The sequence below is a fragment of the Jaculus jaculus genome, chromosome 1 (assembly GCF_020740685.1).
Source record: "Jaculus jaculus isolate mJacJac1 chromosome 1, mJacJac1.mat.Y.cur, whole genome shotgun sequence".
Taxonomy (NCBI): domain Eukaryota; kingdom Metazoa; phylum Chordata; class Mammalia; order Rodentia; family Dipodidae; genus Jaculus; species Jaculus jaculus.
In genome coordinates this window covers 32,536,827-32,553,662 of record NC_059102.1, presented here as the reverse complement: position 1 = coordinate 32,553,662, position 16,836 = coordinate 32,536,827, and the positions used below count along the sequence as shown (strand labels likewise).

The following is a 16,836-nucleotide window of genomic DNA, read 5'->3' as shown; positions in this document are numbered from 1 at the left end:
GGTCGTGCATTGTGGAGTTAGCCCCCAGTTATTAGTATGATAAATGTCTCTGCAAATCATGACCCAACATGTAACTCTGACATTCTTTCCGCCCCCTCTTCCGCAAGATTTCCCTGAGCCATGTTGGGTTCATTTTTGGTTTGCTTCAGTGCTGAGGTGTTGGGGGCCTCTGAGGCTTTGGCTCTCTGATTTGGTAGGAGTTGATTTTTCTCTGCGTTGATCTCCTTCCCCTTTGTGTTGGTATCCGGTTCACAGGAAAATATCACCCTTGCTTATTTCACCAGTTGTCCTTAGTTTCAGTTGGGCCCCTTTTGAAGTATGTTGGGGCAGCTCTCTTAGGATCTGCATCTATCTGGAAAAGAGAAGCAGATTCTCCAACGGAGAGTAAGTTAGCACCCGGAAAATTGAGATAACACTTACTGTTTTGATAGACAGTTTGATAGGTGTAGGCCCTCTTATACCCTGTGATTGATGGTAGCTTGATATTGTAGAGTGGGCTTGTGTTTGAGTATGGTTCTGACTTGTTTCCCAGCTCCAGCTAAGGGTCTAGTACCACTGAGTGGATCAGTTAGCCAAATCAAGAGCAATTGATTCCTCACCATGGCTGTGTACCACTATTGCACTTGTGTGGGCATCACATCCGGTTATTTATTTTTTTGAGAAAGAGGCAGAGAGAGAGAGACTGAGACAAAGAGAATGCCTCCAGCTGTTGCAAACAAACTACAGATCCATGCTCCACCTTGTGCTTCTGGCTTACATGGGTACTAGGGAATTGAACCTTGGTCCTTAGGATATGCAGACAAGCACCTAACCACTAAGCCATCTGTGCAGCACAACTACCCTGAGTCCTTTTTTTTTTTTTTTGTCCTTGCCTCACTTCCCCTAGGTGGCTCCCAGGTCCATTTCCAGTTTAAATGGTTTGACTCACAGGCCAGACAGGCAAGCTAGTAAGACTCACAGACTTCTTTCTGTTTCTTCCTCCCTATTTTGGTGTTTTTGTAGAATTATATTTCTAAGGCTGGGCGTGGTGGTGCACACCTTTAATCCCAGCACTCAGGAGGCAGAGGTAGGAGGATCACTGTGAGTTCGAGGCCACCCTGAGAATACATAATTAATTTCTAATGTTTAGTTAATTCATTTATTTGAGAGAGAGAAGGAGGCAGATAGAGAGAAAATGAACATGCCAAGGCCTCAAGCTGCTACAGACAAACTCCAGATGCACGCGTTCCCTTGTGCATCTGGCTTACATGGGTCCTGGGGAATTGAACCTGGGTCTTTTGGCTTTACAGGCCACTAAGCCATCTCTCCAGCCCAGAATTATATTTCTTTTTTTTAAATTTTTTATTTATTTATTTGAGAGCAACAGACACAGAGAGAAAGACAGATAGAGGGAGAGAGAGAATGGGCGCGCCAGGGCTTCCAGCCTCTGCAAACGAACTCCAGACGCGTGCACTCCCTTGTGCATCTGGCTAATGTGGGACCTGGGGAACCGAGCCTTGAACCGGGGTCCTTAGGCTTCACAGGCAAGCGCTTAACCGCTATGCCATCTCTCCAGCCCAGAATTATATTTCTTATGTCAAGAAAAGAGGACAGGTGATTGGAGGGGTCAAGGCCAAGTGGTGGAGAAGGTGACATGGCTGCGGAGGTGACTCCGTGCGCGGGGAGGCCGCTGAGGATCAGGTACTGCTCGGGCGCAGCCACCTCCAGCGTTGTGGGATGTAGCGCCCGGGTCCATGGTGTCTCCCTGCACAGGCACCCCGCCCAGCTAAGCTGCTGTTTGTTGGGTGATCTCTACCAGCAATGTGAACCGGACTGCAACAGTAAAGTGGTACCAGGAGTGGGGTTGCTGCTAGATGCCTGACTGTGTGGCTTTGGCCTTTTGGAGCTGATTTTCAAGAGGAATGTGGGAGCATTTGAAACCTGGGCCTAAGAGGTGCCTTACAGTGCTTGTTTACCACCACAGGAAGATCTCTGCCCCCTGGACCTGGGAGACCCCCACCCTTTCCCCAAGCTGAAGCTACAGGGTATTGAGATATTAGTAAGATGTCTTCCCACAAAGCATCTGCGGTGGCACAGGGCAGCGGGGCTCCTGCCAGCAACAGGGAAACCGACACACTGGAGCTGGCTGAACTGGGACTCCTGCTGGAGGAGAAGGGCAAGTGGGGAACTGCCAGCACCACCACCAAAGCTGAAGAAGAGCAAACCTGCCCAGTGCCTAGGAAGAAGAGGAGGAGGTGTGCGTATTGACACTTCCCCTGCAGGCCCACCATGCTATGGAGAAGATGGAGGAGTTTGTGTATAAGGTCTGGGAGGGACTTTGGAGGGTCATCCCATATGATATGCTTCCTGACTGGCTGAAATACAATGACTACCCTCTACATGGCCACAGACCACCTAGGCCCTCTTTGGGGGCTTGCTTCAAGAGCATCTTTCGCATTTACACAGAAACTGGCAATATCTGGACCCATTTACTTGGTTTTGTGCTGTTTCTGTGTTTGGGAATCTTGACCATGCTCCGCCCAAATATGTACTTCATGGCTCTGCTGCAGGAGAAAGTGGTTTTTGGAATGTTCTTTTTGGGTACAGTGCTCTGCCTCAGCTTCTCTTGGCTCTTCCACACTGTCTACTGTCATTCAGAGAAGGTTTCCCGGACTTTTTCCAAATTGGACTATTCAGGGATTGCTCTACTCATCATGGGGAGCTTTGTCCCCTGGCTCTATTATTCCTTCTACTGCTCCCCACAGCCTCGGCTCATCTACCTCACCATCATCTGTGTCTTGGGCATTTCTGCCATCACTGTGGCACAGTGGGACTGGTTTGCCACTCCTAAGCACCGTCAGACAAGAGCAGGAGTGTTCCTGGGACTTGGCTTGAGTGGTGTTGTGCCTACCATGCACTTCACCATTGCAAAGGGCTTTGTCAAGGCCACCACCGTGGGACAGATGGGCTGGTTCCTCCTCATGGCTGTGATGTACATCACTGGAGCTGGCCTATATGCTGCTTGCATTCCTGAACGGTTCTTTCCTGGAAAATTTGACATATGGTTCCAGTCTCATCAAATTTTCCACGTCCTGGTGGTGGCAGCAGCTTTTATTCACTTCTATGGCATCTCCAACCTTCAGGAATTCCGTTATGGCCTAGAAGGTGGCTGTACTGATGACTCCCTGCTCTGAGCTTTCCACCTGAGGGGTGGAGAAGGAACTTCCCAAGTGCTTTTAAAAAATAACTTCTTTGCTGAAGCAAGAGGAAGAGTCTGGGTTGTTTGTTTCTAGAAGAAACCTCTTAGAAAATTCAGTACCAATCAATCTTCAGCTCACTTTCACAGCCACTGGGCAATGAACTTTCCATTTTCATTCTCTGCCTGGGGAAGGTGTGAATGGTCAGCGCAGCCATCCCCCTCCTCAGCCATCACCTTCTCAACAAGGCAACTACTGGTCCTTCACAGACACACAACTTTGGAACTCACATTGAAATTTTCCCCCTCCAATCATTTTGGGGAAAAAATTATGGCCTTCAACTCTTCATAAACTATATTTGTTTGTGTTTCTTGAAGAAAATGTCCCTTCCTTGCCCCTTTCCTTACTTTGTAACCTGGCTTATAACAAGCCATCATTTCTGTAGCACACTTTTCAAAAACAATTATAACCTAGTCCCATCTTTCTAGAGCCTAGACCTGCTTACACAGCAGGAAGAGTAAATCCACCAACTTTTATGTACCCCAGCTAATCATGGAAATATGTCCAGACTTCAGATAACTTGAGTTTTGATTGTTTTTCTTAGCAGAATAATGTAAAATTTAAATGGGGAAAGATATTTAATATTTAATACTAAGCTTTAAGAAGAATCCTGCTATTGTTGCTATCTATCTTGATGCAGAGACTATGATGATAATAAAAGAAGAAAAGAAGAAGGAAAAGAAAAAGAGGACAAGGGCTGGGTGTGGTGGTACATACTTTTAATCCCAGAAGAGGCAGACGTAGGAGGATTGCCATGAGTTCAAGGGTACCCTGAGACTACATAGTGAATTTCAGGTCAGCCTGAGCTAGAGTGAGATCCTACTTCAAAAAAACAGAAAAGAAAAGATGACAGAGACTAAAGGATATGGGACTAATGTCTTTAAAGCTCCAGGCTCTGACTTTTCCTACCCCTAATATCTGCCTCCACCCTAATTGTAATATTCTCTATATCTTTCTTGAGACTGAGGTAGCAGAAGACTGGAGAAAGTAACTGATATATGTCTCTGTGCTAAATTATACAGTCTAATGTTTGGCTGACTTGGGAGAGTGACTACTTACTTTGGACCTGTATAGAAGCATGCTGGTCTCCTTGGCTTGGGACTTGACCTCTCTTGCAAGCACTACTTGACTGCCTTCCTATAAGTCGTCTTATGTCTTTTTCTCTTACCAGCTGAGAGAATAACCAACGATGAGAAAGCTACAGGCATGGCTCCAGATGCCCCAGGCCTACATCTGCCAGTTGGAGGATGGCTACCATCAGAGCATGGAAAGCCAGGATGCAATGATCTGGAGGAAGCTGGTGACTCTGGGGGTGGGTAGTGGGTGTCCATTGGCCCTCACCCTAAATCTAAATCATTGGTCCTCCACTAGAAGGGCTAACAAGAAGCAGAAGGAAGAGAGCAGCATAAGCCCATACTTAAGTGAGCCCTGGCAGCTCACCTTGATTCAAACCTACAGAAAGAAAAGAAACATGTAGAACCCCAGAAGGTAGGATAGGCAGCGGGTAGGAGACTAGTGAGGACAAGAACATTTCTGAGGCTCCTCATTCTCACTGAGGAGTGAATGCATCAGGAACCACCCAGAAGGTCTCATGGGTCTTTCCCTCTTTCTCCTATCCTTAGCTGACAAAAAAACTACCCGGAAGCCACCTCGATTTTCCTGTCTCCTGCCAGATCCACGGGAACTAACTGAAATTAAAAACAAAAAAAAGGTACATATTACATATTAACATACATATATTCCCCAGAGGTCAGCCTCTTCCTACCTTTGTGGGGGTGTCCTTTAGAGTTTCTGTCCCAGAGTGAGGTTAAGATAGAGCAACTCATCATTTAGCTTTCTAGGGCTAGGCTTGAGGGTTTTTTTTTGGGGGGGGGGTTCCAAAGTAGGGTCTCACGCCGGTCCAGGATGACCTGGAATTAACTATGTAGTCTCAGGGTGGCCTCATACTCTCAGTGATCCTCCCACCCCTGCCTCCCGAGTGCTGGGATTAAAGGCATGCACCACCATGCCCAGTTAGGCTTTAGGTTTTCTAGGACTTCAGCAATCTCTCCCAGCCTACTTTCTTTACTCCAGCCATGCTCTTGTTTGCCCTTGGGCAAGTGCTACTCTAGCCAAAAGCTGGATATTTCTAGTGGTGGTGACAGGAGCTCTGGAAGCTGTTGTCCTGTGGGTCACCAAAGGAATATTGGTAATAAAAAGGAGCTAACATTTATTCTAGTAATTTAGTAAAGTAACTGTACTTTTGCCAGGCGTGATGATGCACGCCTTTAATCCAAGCACTTGGGAGGCAGAGATAGGAGGATCACAGTGAGTTCAAGACCACCCTGAGACTACATAGTGAATTCCAGGTCAGCCTGGACCAAGTAAAACCCTACTTTTAAAAACTAAAGAAAAACTAAAACAAATTTTTTATTTTATTTACATTTTTATTTTCTTTACATACATATTTTTTTTCAGTATTTTATTTATTTGCAAGCACAGAGATAGAAGAAAGACAGACATAGAAAAAATGGGTACTCCAGGGGCCCTAGCCATTGCAGATGAATTCCAGATGCATATGCCACTTTGTGCATCTGCCTTTTGTGGGCACTGGGAATCAAACTCAGGTTGTTAGGCTTTGCAGGCAAGTACCTTAACCACTGAGCAATCTCTCTAGCCCTTTTTTAAAATTAGTATTATTTGAAAGAAAGAGAAAGGCTTATGGGCATGCTAGGGCCTCTTGCCAATGCATATGAACTCTAGATGCACGTGCCACTTTGTGCGTCTGGCTTTATAATGGGTGTTGGGAAATGTAATCCAGGCCAGCAAGCTTTGCAAGCAAGCATCTTTAACAACTGAGCCATCTCCCCAGCCCATTGAAGAAGAATTTCTAGTTAACTCTTTCCTCCTCTTATTCTTATACTCAGTGACTTTAGCTTATATATGCCTGTCGTTGCAGGCCTGTGGCTGGACCACAGGGAGTAGAAAGAGTCTGCCTGTCCTTCAAACCCAGGCTCCTAAAAGCTAACAAAGGAAGGGGAATCCAAACCAAGTTATAAACAAGATGCTTGCTGTCAACAGCTGCTAGCTCTGGATATAAAACTGGAGAGAAGAATTTGCTCATCTAATTCTTCTTTTTCCCTGACCCCAAGTTAGAGGAGAGGAGGCTATTCTGTGCATCCTGAGCACTTGGGAAAGGAGTAGAAAGGAGCTCTAGACACTTATAATAGGACAAGAAGATAAGGAAAAGCTAAGGCCAGTATAACCCAGTCAATAAGAACCATGTTCTTTAAAAAATAAATAAATAAATAAAAAAGGACCATGTTCTAGGAGCACATTAGATATTCAGCTATGAGCTGTAATGGAATCCATACTAGCCTTGTCTGGCTTAATGGCAGGACAAGTTCTTACACCTCTAGTCTTTCTTCTCCAGCTGCTGATCACTGGGACAGAACAGTTCAACCAGAAACCAAAGAAGGGTCTCCAGTTTCTGCAGGAGAAAGGCCTTCTCACCATCCCAATGGATAACACAGAGGTAGCCCAGTGGCTTCGAGAAAACCCTCGGCTAGACAAGAAAATGATTGGAGAGTTTGTGAGTGACCGCAAAAACATTGACCTGTTGGAGAGTTTTGTGAGGTAAGAAAGATATAAGCAATATGGTAGTGTGCTCATTTGGGCATGTACAAGCCTCTGGGTTTGATCCCTAATTTCACTTAAAAAAAAAAAAAAAAAGCGAGACTTGGTGGCACATGCCTTTAATCCCAGCATTTTGGGAGGCTGAGGTAGGAGGATCTCCATGAGTTTGAGGCCAGCCTAGAACTATAGAATAAGTTCCAGGTCAGTATGAGACCCTTTCTTGGGAAAAAAAGAAAGAAAAAGAGATGGGGAAAAGAGTGGAGAAAGCCAGGCATGATGGCATACGCCTTTAATCCCAGCATTCAGAAAGCAGAGGTAAAAGGATCACCATGAGTTCAAGGCCAGCCTGAGACGTAAGACTATATAGTGAATTCCAGGGCAGCCTGGGCTAGAGTGAGATCCTACCTCAAAAAAGAAAAAAGAAAGAGTGGAGGAGTGGGGGGAAGGAAGGGAAAAATTCAGTGGAGGAAATAAGGAAGGAAGAAAAGGAGGGAGGGAAGAAGGAAAAACTGACTAGAGTGGGAGAGATGGCTTACTGGTTAAGGTACTTGTCTGTAAAGCCAAAGGACCCAGGTTCAATTTCCCATGACCCACATCCTACATAAGCCAGATGCACAAGGTGACACATGTATCTGGAGTTCATTTGCAGTAGATGGAGGCCCTAGCATGCCCATTCTCTCTCACTTAATCTCTCTAGTCCCCCCTCCCAAATAAATAAATAAATATTTAAAAATTAGCCGGGCGTGGTGGCGCACACCTTTAATCCCAGCACTCGGGAGGCAGAGGTAGGAGGATCGCTGTGAGTTCGAGGCCACCCTGAGACTACAGAGTTAATTCCAGGTCAGCCTGGACCAGAGTGAAACCCTACCTCGGGAAAAAAAAAAAAAACTGGAAAAAAAATTTGTTTAATTGCCAGGTATGGTGGTGCATACCTTTAATCCCAGCACTCAGGAGGCAGAGGTAGGGGGATCAATGTGAGTTTAAGGTCAGCCTGAGACCACAATGAATTCCAGACCAGCTTGGGCTAGACCAAGACCCTACATTGAAAAACCAAAAAAAAGGGGGGGTAGGCTGGAGAGATGGCTTAGCAGTTAAGACATTTGCCTGCAAAGCCAAAGAATCCTCGTTTGACTCTCCAGGACCCACATAAGCCAGTTGCACAAGGGGGCGCATGTGTCCGGAGTTCATTTGCAGTGGCTAGAGGCCCTAGTGCACCCATTCTCTCCCTAGCTCTCACTCTCACCCTTTTTGTCTCTCAAATAAATAAAAAATATATACTTTAAATTAAAAAAAAAAATTTAAATGACGAGAGGACAGGGCATTCCTCCCTGTATCCCTCAGAACAGTCTCTTGTCAGTTCCTGCTGACAACTAGGTCACATGCTCTGCTTCTTCCCATGGTTTATATCTGCTGGACCTGAAAGGGACTTCAGTGAGATGGAGCTCCATTTTGATGGAGAGTGTTACAAGTGGGGTTAGAGCAGAGATCTAGAGTGGGAGGTTTCTAGGCAATAGTTTTGTGATATTTGTAATGTGCTAAGGATAGTGGTTTTGTTAGGATGATACCATCCCTTTGCCACAGCCCCTCAGCCTCCTCTGTCCCAATAAGAAAATTTGAATTGTGGTTTACAGAAAGCCCAATCTATCTGGGTGTGGTGGCACACACCTTTAATCCCAGTACTTGTGAGGCAGAGGTAGGATGATCACTGAGAGTTCAAGGCCCTCCTGACTACATAGTGAATTATAGGTCATCCTGGGCTAGACCCTACCTCAAAAAAAAAAAATAATAGTAATAATAATAAACAGAAAGCCCAGTCTGTGCATCTTCCACAGCTCTGGCCACGTTATTCTGCTTTCTTTCTCTGTAGTACCTTCAGCTTTCAGGGTCTGCGGCTTGATGAAGCTCTTCGCCTCTATCTGGAAGCCTTCCGTTTACCTGGGGAAGCACCAGTCATCCACAGGTTGCTGGAGGCATTCACAGAGCACTGGAGGGTGAGTCTGAGTGGCAGGGAATGAGCCCAGGATCCCAGGTCAGCTTGAGGGTTTCTGTGGCTCCCAACGAAAGAAGAACCCAACTGCTCTCTCCTAAGAAGGCTGAGAGTAACCCATTGAGCAATCCATGGAATGTTCAGCTTCTTTTTTTATTTTTTATTTTTTATTTTCATTTATTTATTTGCAAGCAGAGAGCGAGAGAGAAAGAAGAGAGACAGAGAGAATGGGCATGCCAGGGCCTCTAACCACTGCACATGAACTCCAGACACATATGCCCCTTGTACATCTGGCTTACATGGGTCCTAGGGAATCAAACCTGGGCCCTTTGGCTTCATAGGCAAGGGCCTTAACTGCTAAGCCATTTCTCTAGCCCTGTGCAGCTTCTTTTAGGAGTTGACAAGAGCTTAGTCACTTTTTGGGTGATACTTCCCCTCTGTACCAGCACTGACCAGTAGTAGTTGATAGTGAAGGTTTAATTTACCAGAGAAAGGCATTGACACAGGGGATTTTTGCTTTTTCAGAATTGTAATGGCTCCCCATTTGCCAATAGTGATGCCTGCTTTGCCCTGGCCTATGCTGTCATCATGCTTAACACTGATCAGCACAACCACAACGTTCGTAAACAGAATGCACCCATGACCCTGGAGGTAAGCTTGGGTCCCAGCCAAGGTAGAAAAGATCCAGCACAGCATTAGATGTAGCAGGGAGGACATGGGATTTCCAGTGTGCATCGTGGACTGGTGCAGGGTTCTGTCCAGGGAACAAGGGGGCTGACCAATCCAGAAGATAGAGGGGGTGGGGAATTTGGTTCTTTCACTTAACTCTTTCCCAAAGTCCTATTTACTACAGACTCAAGGAGGTCTTTGGGTGGGGCTCAGCATTGACACAAGGGGAAAACTTACCGGCCTGTTTCTAGGAGTTTCGCAAAAACCTAAAAGGTGTGAATGGAGGCAAGGACTTTGAGCAGGACATCCTGGAAGACATGTACCATGCCATCAAGTAGGTATATGTGAGAAGTAGTGCAGTACCTCTGTTAAGGAGAATCACATTGTTTCCTCTTCCTATTTGTAAAGTCACATTAGACTACAGTGATTCACATGTTCTGGATTTAGGACTTGGGTGGGAAGCCCACTGTCTGTCAACTTATTTCTTGATCAGAGAAGCCTAAGCAGTAACTGGCCCCTAGTATTTCAGAAAAGGGCCCAAACTGGCCCTCAGGCTTTTCTCTTTCCGTGTGTGTGTGTGTGTGTGTGTGTGTGTGTGTGTGTGTGTGTGTCTGTGTGTGTGTCTGTGTGTGTGTCTGTGTTGCATTGCTAGGGATTCAACCCAGAGCCTCATGTAGGCTACACGTGTGCTATACCAATGAGCTACATCCCCAGCCCAAACTATTCCTCTTAAATGAGTTACCATTTTTTTGTTGTTGTTGTTTTGATTTTTTGTGTCTTTTCAAGGTAGGGTGTTAGGCCTCATTTTAGCCCAGGCTGATCTGGAATTCACTCTTTAGTCTCATGCTGGCCTAGAACTCACAGATATCCCCCTACCTTTGTTCAGCTTCCTTGTTTTTTTATTATTATTATCACTTTTTTAGTATTTTTATTTATTTGGAGCCATGACCTCCTTTAATCCCAGCACTTGGGAGGCAGAGGCAGGAGAATCTTCATGAGTTCAAGGCCAGCTTGGGGCTATAGTAAGACCTTACCTCGAAAAAATTTTTTTAAAAATTATTTGTTTATTTATTTGAGAGAGAGAGTGTGTGTATGTACATGCCAAGACTTCCTACAACTGCAAACAAGCTCCAGATGCATGTACCATTTTGTACATCTGGCCTCATATGGGTACAGGGGACTCAAACCCTGGGCCCTTAGGCTTTGCAAGCAAAAGCCTTTAATTACTGAGCCATCACTCCACCCCTGTTTTTATTTTTGTTTTTATTTTGAGCCAGAGGTCTCATGTATCCCTGGTTGACTTCTAACCCACTATGTAGCAGGGTCTGGCTTTCCTCAGCCTCCCAAATGTTGGAGTTACAGGTGTGACAGGCATGCAGCATCGTGTCTGGTTTAGTTATGGTTAAACAGCAAATGTAGAATTGCTTATCCTCTTATGCCAGAAAGAATATGAGCTCTTAATTCAGAACTGAAAACTCCTCTTAAACACGTGACTTTGAAAAGCTGGGGAGATGTAAAGCTAGATGGGCATTCATTTGTAGTGGCAAGAGACCTTGGTGTGCCCTAAACACATACATACAAATAAATAAATGGGAAGACAGGAGTGAGAATATAACTGCTTTCTTCTTCTTTGGCTCCACTGGTGGGTGGGAAACAGACCACATAGCTACAGTTTTGATGATCTCATATTGATGAAGATGTCTGTATAGGTAAAACCATTTGTCCTAGTTCAGAACTAGTAAAGTTCATAGCAATACAGCACTCCTACTTTTTCCCTTGTGGCAGGAATGAAGAAATTGTGATGCCTGAGGAACAGACAGGTTTAGTTCGTGAGAACTATGTGTGGAATGTGCTTCTTCATCGAGGTGCTGCCCCTGAGGGCATATTCCTCCGTGTGCCTCCTGGCAGCTATGATCTTGATCTCTTCACTATGACCTGGGGCCCTACTATTGCTGCTCTCTCTTATGTCTTCGACAAAAGCCTTGAGGAGACAATCATCCAGAAAGCCATCTCAGGCTTCAGGTAGCCTACCTTTGGCCTTGGTCTTCATTTCCTTCCACCTCTCTGAAGTGAATATGTTGCCTCCTTGCTTGTTTGACTCCTGCTCTTACTTTCTGTAGATTGTGGGTTTCTCCTGAGTTTGTGGAGGGAGACTGAAGCTTGGGAAAACCTAGTCTTAAACAGACTGGAGTGAAAGGTTTCTTTCTGGGACATATTGGGGAAGAGCCCATGGAGGCATCTTCAGGGACTTAGAAGGACTACTTGGCCTTCCAGTGACTTTGTTTCTGGGATGGGGTTGACATTACAGGAAGTGTGCCATGATCTCCGCCCACTATGGCCTCAGTGATGTGTTTGACAATCTCATCATCTCTCTGTGCAAATTCACAGCTCTCAGCAGTGAGGTGAGTTGGAGCAGGAACTGTACTTGGAGTTGCAAAGGAGAGACTCTCAGCCATGGATCTACCCATGTCTGCATCTACCCCTTTGATCACACCAGAGCTTGGGCCATTTCTGTCTTATACATCCTGGAATGAGAATAATGCCACTTCATGTAATGGGATGGGGAAGGGGATAGAATAGTAGAAAAGACCTTAACCATGTTAGCCTTTTCTACCAGTTTAATGGGGCATTGGAGTAAAGGCAACAGGAAGACCCTCTTAGAAGCATAGCGGGCAGAGAGTATCTTTCCCAGACATTAGCCAAGCCTCTTCTCAATCTCTTTTTCCAGTCTATTGAAAATCTGCCCAGTGTATTTGGAAGCAACCCTAAGGCCCACATTGCAGCCAAGACTGTATTCCATTTGGCCCATCGTCATGGTGACATCCTGCGAGAGGGCTGGAAGAATATCATGGAGGCTATGCTGCAGCTCTTCCGAGCCCAACTACTGCCCAAGGCTATGGTAGAGGTAATTTATCACAGGCAACAATAAAAAGAAAAGAGGTCCAGGTGTGGTGGCGCACACCTTTAATCCCAGCACTTGGAAGACAGAGGTAGGAGGATCACCATGAGTTCAAGACCACCCTGAGACTACATAGTGAATTCTAGGTCAGCCTGGATTAGAGTGAAACTCTACCTTGAAAAAAAAAAGGTGAGTTCCACTGTAATCCATGTCTGAAAATAGGATTCACTTAAAGAAAAGAGGGGGGTACTTGAGGGATGGCTTAGTGGTTAAGGTGTTTGCCTGCAGAGCCAAAGGACTCAGGTTCAATTCCCCAGGACCCACATTAGCCAGATGCACAAGGGGGCGCACACGTCTGGAGTTCGTTTGCAGTGATAACAGGCCCTGGTGTGCCCATTCATTCTCTCCCTTTCCCCTCTTTCTCTGTAAAATAAATAAATAATAATAAAATATTTTTAGAAAGGGGGGCTGGAGAGATGATTTAGTGGTTAACCGCTTGCCATTGAAGCCTAAGGACCCTGGTTTGAGGCTTAATTCCCCAGGACCCACATTAGCTAGATGCACAGGAGGGAGCACGCATCTGGAGTTCATTTGCAGTGGCTGGAGGCCCTGGCGTGCCCATTCTCTCCCTCTCTCTCTCTCTCTCTCTCTCTCTCTCTCTCTCTCCTCCTCTCTGTCACTCTCAAATAAATAAATAAAAATAAAAACAAAAAAATTTAAAATTAAAAAAAAAAGATGAGGTCCATCTTTTTTTTTTTTTTTTTTTTAGCTCTTTTGTTTTTTTCAAGGTAGGTTCTCATGCTAGCCCAAGCTGACCTGAAACTCATTCTTTAGCTTCAGGTTGGCCTCAAACTCACAGTAATCCTCCTACCTTGGCCTCAAAAGTACTGGGATTAAAGGCTATGCCTGACTTTTTAAACAACTTTAATTTTTTATTTATTTATTTATTTTGAGAGAGAGTGTATGTGTGCAGTGGTGCTCCAGGGCCTCTTGCCACTAAATGAACGCAAGATGCATTTATCACTTTGTGTGCTTGGCTTTACATGAAATACTACAGAACTGAACCTGGAATAGCAGGCTTTGAAAGCAAGTACCTTTAACCTTTGAGCCATTTCCCCAGCCCTTAACAATTTTTAAACATTTTTTAAGTTTATTTGCAAGAAAGAGTACACACACATCAGGGTTTCTTGCTGCTGTAAATGAACTCCTGACACATGTCCCACTTTATGCATCTGTCTTTTACATGGGTACTAGGGAATTGAACCTGGACCATTGAGTTTTTCAAGCAAGCACCTGTAACTGCTAAGCAATCTCTCCAGCCCAGTTCGAGCGTCTTGTTCTGTGTATAGCATTAGTTGAGCAGCACTAGCTGATACTACCTCAAATATAATTCTGTAAATATTGGGGAGGCGCTGTAAAGAAAGGTGGTAGATCTAACAGCATGTAGGTCATTGTGTTGTTGGTTTGGGTCTGTAGTGCTGGCAGGAGCCCTTCTATGTGTGATGTGTGCCTATGCACGTTCATGTGTGTAAGTGCAGGTGTGCACATCATGTGTGGAGGTCAGAGGCCAACCTAAAAAAAATAAAAAGAAGAAGAAAGAAAAGAAAAAGAAAGGTGGTAGAATCAGGAATCTATTACCAGTTACCATTTGGAGGAACTAAATAGTTTAGGGCAGGGGACTCAGGAAGAAATCCAGAGAACTTTATTTGAGGGCACAAAATACAAAGGACATAAAGAAAGAAATCGCCCTTTTTAAAAATTTTATTTATTTGAGAGAAAAAGAATGAATATGCCAGGGCCTCTAGCCACTGCAAACTAACTCCAGACACATGTGCCACCTTGTGCATCTAGCTTATGTGGGTCCTGGGGAATTGAACCTGTGGTGTGTCCTTTGGCTTTGCAGGCTAATGCTTTAACCACTAAGCCATCTCTCCAGTGCCCCCCCCCTTTTTGAGATGTCTCACTAAGTTGTTCCCCATGCTGGCCTCAAACTTGGAATCCTCCTCAGCCTCTTAAATGCTGAAATTACTGGGATGTGCCACCATACCCAGCTAGAAATAAATTATTCTTGACCTACTTTTCTAGGTAGAAGATTTTGTAGATCCCAACGGCAAGATTTCTCTACAGCGGGAGGAAACACCATCAAACCGGTAAGTGCTGAGCAGAGGTTAAGGGCCTTCGGAGAGAAGAAAGTCAGAATTTTGGGGCTCACCAGGATATGTACCTTCTTCTTACAGAGGAGAGTCAACAGTACTTAGCTTTGTGAGCTGGCTGACATTGAGTGGTCCTGAGCAGTCTAGTGTACGGGGCCCATCTACTGAGAACCAAGAGGCCAAGAAAGTGGCCTTAGACTGTATCAAGGTAACTGCCTGTCCCGTCCTGGTGAGAAGTCCTAGACTTCTCCCTACTGGAAAGATATGACCTTGTGAGCTGAAGAACAGGATTATCCAAGGATTATGGCCAGGATGATTCTGCTCTCTGCCTTTTTTTCCCTTCATCCCTTATTATAGATCCCTTCTCTCTTGTGCCTTCTCTAGCAATGTGACCCAGAAAAGATGATCACAGAAAGCAAATTCCTCCAGCTGGAGTCTCTGCAGGAGCTCATGAAGGTATAGGATGAAGACAGAAATGAGAAATAGGAAGTTGGTTGGGTCTAAAAGAGGCAGTAGTAGTGTGTGCCTTGGTTTCAGTTGGAGCAGAACCAGTGGCTAACTTCTCCTCCATGCCTACTTTCCTGTTGCTGTTGTCCTCCAGGCTCTGGTCTCAGTGACACCAGATGAAGAGACATATGATGAGGAAGATGCTGCTTTCTGTCTGGAGACACTGCTAAGGATTGTACTGGAGAACAGGTCAGAGGTGACACACGAGGGCAGCCTTAGGCAGACCCTCATAGTGGGCGGGTGCCAAAAGGATGGAAGCAATCTTGCCGAGTGTCCTCTTGGGGCAAGAAACACATGAAACTATAAGCAGGAGGGAAGAAGCTTGCTTAGGGTATAAGACCAATGAACCTTGAAAGGCCTAGGAAACTTATTACCAGCTGGTCTCTCCAACTAAGACTGTCCTCATCCCTTGTGATCTCTGTAGAGACCGTGTAGGCTGTGTATGGCAGACAGTTCGAGACCATCTGTACCACCTGTGTGTCCAGGCACAGGATTTCTGCTTCCTTGTGGAACGGGCAGTAGTAGGGCTGCTGCGTCTGGCCATTAGGCTGCTCCGGAGAGAGGAGATCAGTGGCCAGGTAAGCAGAATTCATCTGGAAGGGTGGGCAGATATGCAAGGGACTAAGGCAAGAGTACACTTAATGTCCCATAACAAGAGCTCAGTGACTCAAGTGACCTCAAGGCACTGGTGTAGTCTACTAGGTAGCTTTGAGGGTGAGTCTGGAATGGCCTTAGGCATAAAGTTAGTACCCTGAACCCTCTGTAGGCTGCTTGAAGTCTGCTTTGTAGGGTTAGATTGCTGCTGTCTTGTAGCAGTCCCAGCCCCAATATTATATGTGGTTTCCTGGTTCTTTTTCTTTTTTCCTTTTCTTGTTTTTATTTTTGTGAGACAGGGTCTTGCTCTGTGGTGATTTCTGGTTCTTATGTTTAGAACTTTAAACATAAGATTTTCTGGCTCAAGTACAAAAGCAAACCAAGCACTCACGAGGCAGAGATAGGAGGATTACCATGAGTTCAAGACCAGTCAGGGACCACAGAGTGAGTTCCATTGAGTTCCAAATCAGCCTAGAGCCTGGTGTGGTAGCACACGCCTTTAACCTAGCAGTTGGGAGGCAGAGGTAAGAGGATCGCCAAGAGCTCAAAGCCGTCCATATTGAAGGCCATACATATTCCAGGTCAGCCTGGGTTAGAGTGAGACCCTACCTCAAAAAACAAAAACCAAGTTAGCCTGGGCTAGAGTGATATGCTACCTTTGGGAGACTAGGAAACAGCTAATAATTAAGGTTGCAGGATATAATATTAATACTCAACACAGAAAAAATTAATTATATTTCCACATAGTAACTATGAACTGAAAATAAAAATGCAATACCAGGACTGGAGAGATGGCTTAGCAGTTAAGGTGCTTGACTGCAAAGCCTAAGGACCTATGTTCAACTCTCCAGATCCCACATAAGCCAGACACACAAGATAATGCACCCATGTACATTCGCACATGTGCATGCGATGGCACACATGTCTGGAGTTCAGTTGCAGTGGATGGAGGCCCTGGTGTGCCAGTTCTCTCTCTCTCACTCATAAATAAAAGGACCATCATAATGGGAGGAAAAGATCATGACACCAAAATAACAGAGACTGATTGAGAGGGGGAGGGGATATGATGGAGAGTGGAGGTTCAAAGGGGAAAGTGGGGGGAGGGAGGGAATTACCATGGGATATTATCTACAATTATGGAAGTTGTCAATAAAATAAATAAATAAAATGCAATAC

The 16,836-nt window shown here is 45.2% G+C and overlaps 1 protein-coding gene and 1 pseudogene across 3 annotated transcripts in view; both read left to right on the top strand.

Annotated features, from left to right (window-relative positions):
* Positions 1 to 16,836, top strand: part of Gbf1 (golgi brefeldin A resistant guanine nucleotide exchange factor 1) — a 170,638-nt gene that overhangs the window by 144,360 nt on the left and 9,442 nt on the right. For 2 of the 3 annotated variants that reach the window (XM_045142357.1, XM_045142356.1), the window contains exons 16-29: positions 4,408 to 4,548; positions 4,859 to 4,947; positions 6,649 to 6,851; positions 8,719 to 8,842; positions 9,364 to 9,489; positions 9,759 to 9,841; positions 11,293 to 11,529; positions 11,816 to 11,909; positions 12,236 to 12,412; positions 14,492 to 14,556; positions 14,644 to 14,767; positions 14,944 to 15,015; positions 15,161 to 15,255; positions 15,491 to 15,644. In XM_045142357.1, the coding sequence (XP_044998292.1) occupies positions 4,408 to 4,548; positions 4,859 to 4,947; positions 6,649 to 6,851; positions 8,719 to 8,842; positions 9,364 to 9,489; positions 9,759 to 9,841; positions 11,293 to 11,529; positions 11,816 to 11,909; positions 12,236 to 12,412; positions 14,492 to 14,556; positions 14,644 to 14,767; positions 14,944 to 15,015; positions 15,161 to 15,255; positions 15,491 to 15,644 (1,784 nt within the window). The remainder of the gene's footprint in view (positions 1 to 4,407; positions 4,549 to 4,858; positions 4,948 to 6,648; positions 6,852 to 8,718; positions 8,843 to 9,363; positions 9,490 to 9,758; positions 9,842 to 11,292; positions 11,530 to 11,815; positions 11,910 to 12,235; positions 12,413 to 14,491; positions 14,557 to 14,643; positions 14,768 to 14,943; positions 15,016 to 15,160; positions 15,256 to 15,490; positions 15,645 to 16,836) is intronic. The other variant, XM_045142358.1, reaches the window with a different exon arrangement.
* On the top strand, positions 1,828 to 3,278 carry LOC101606580 (annotated as a pseudogene).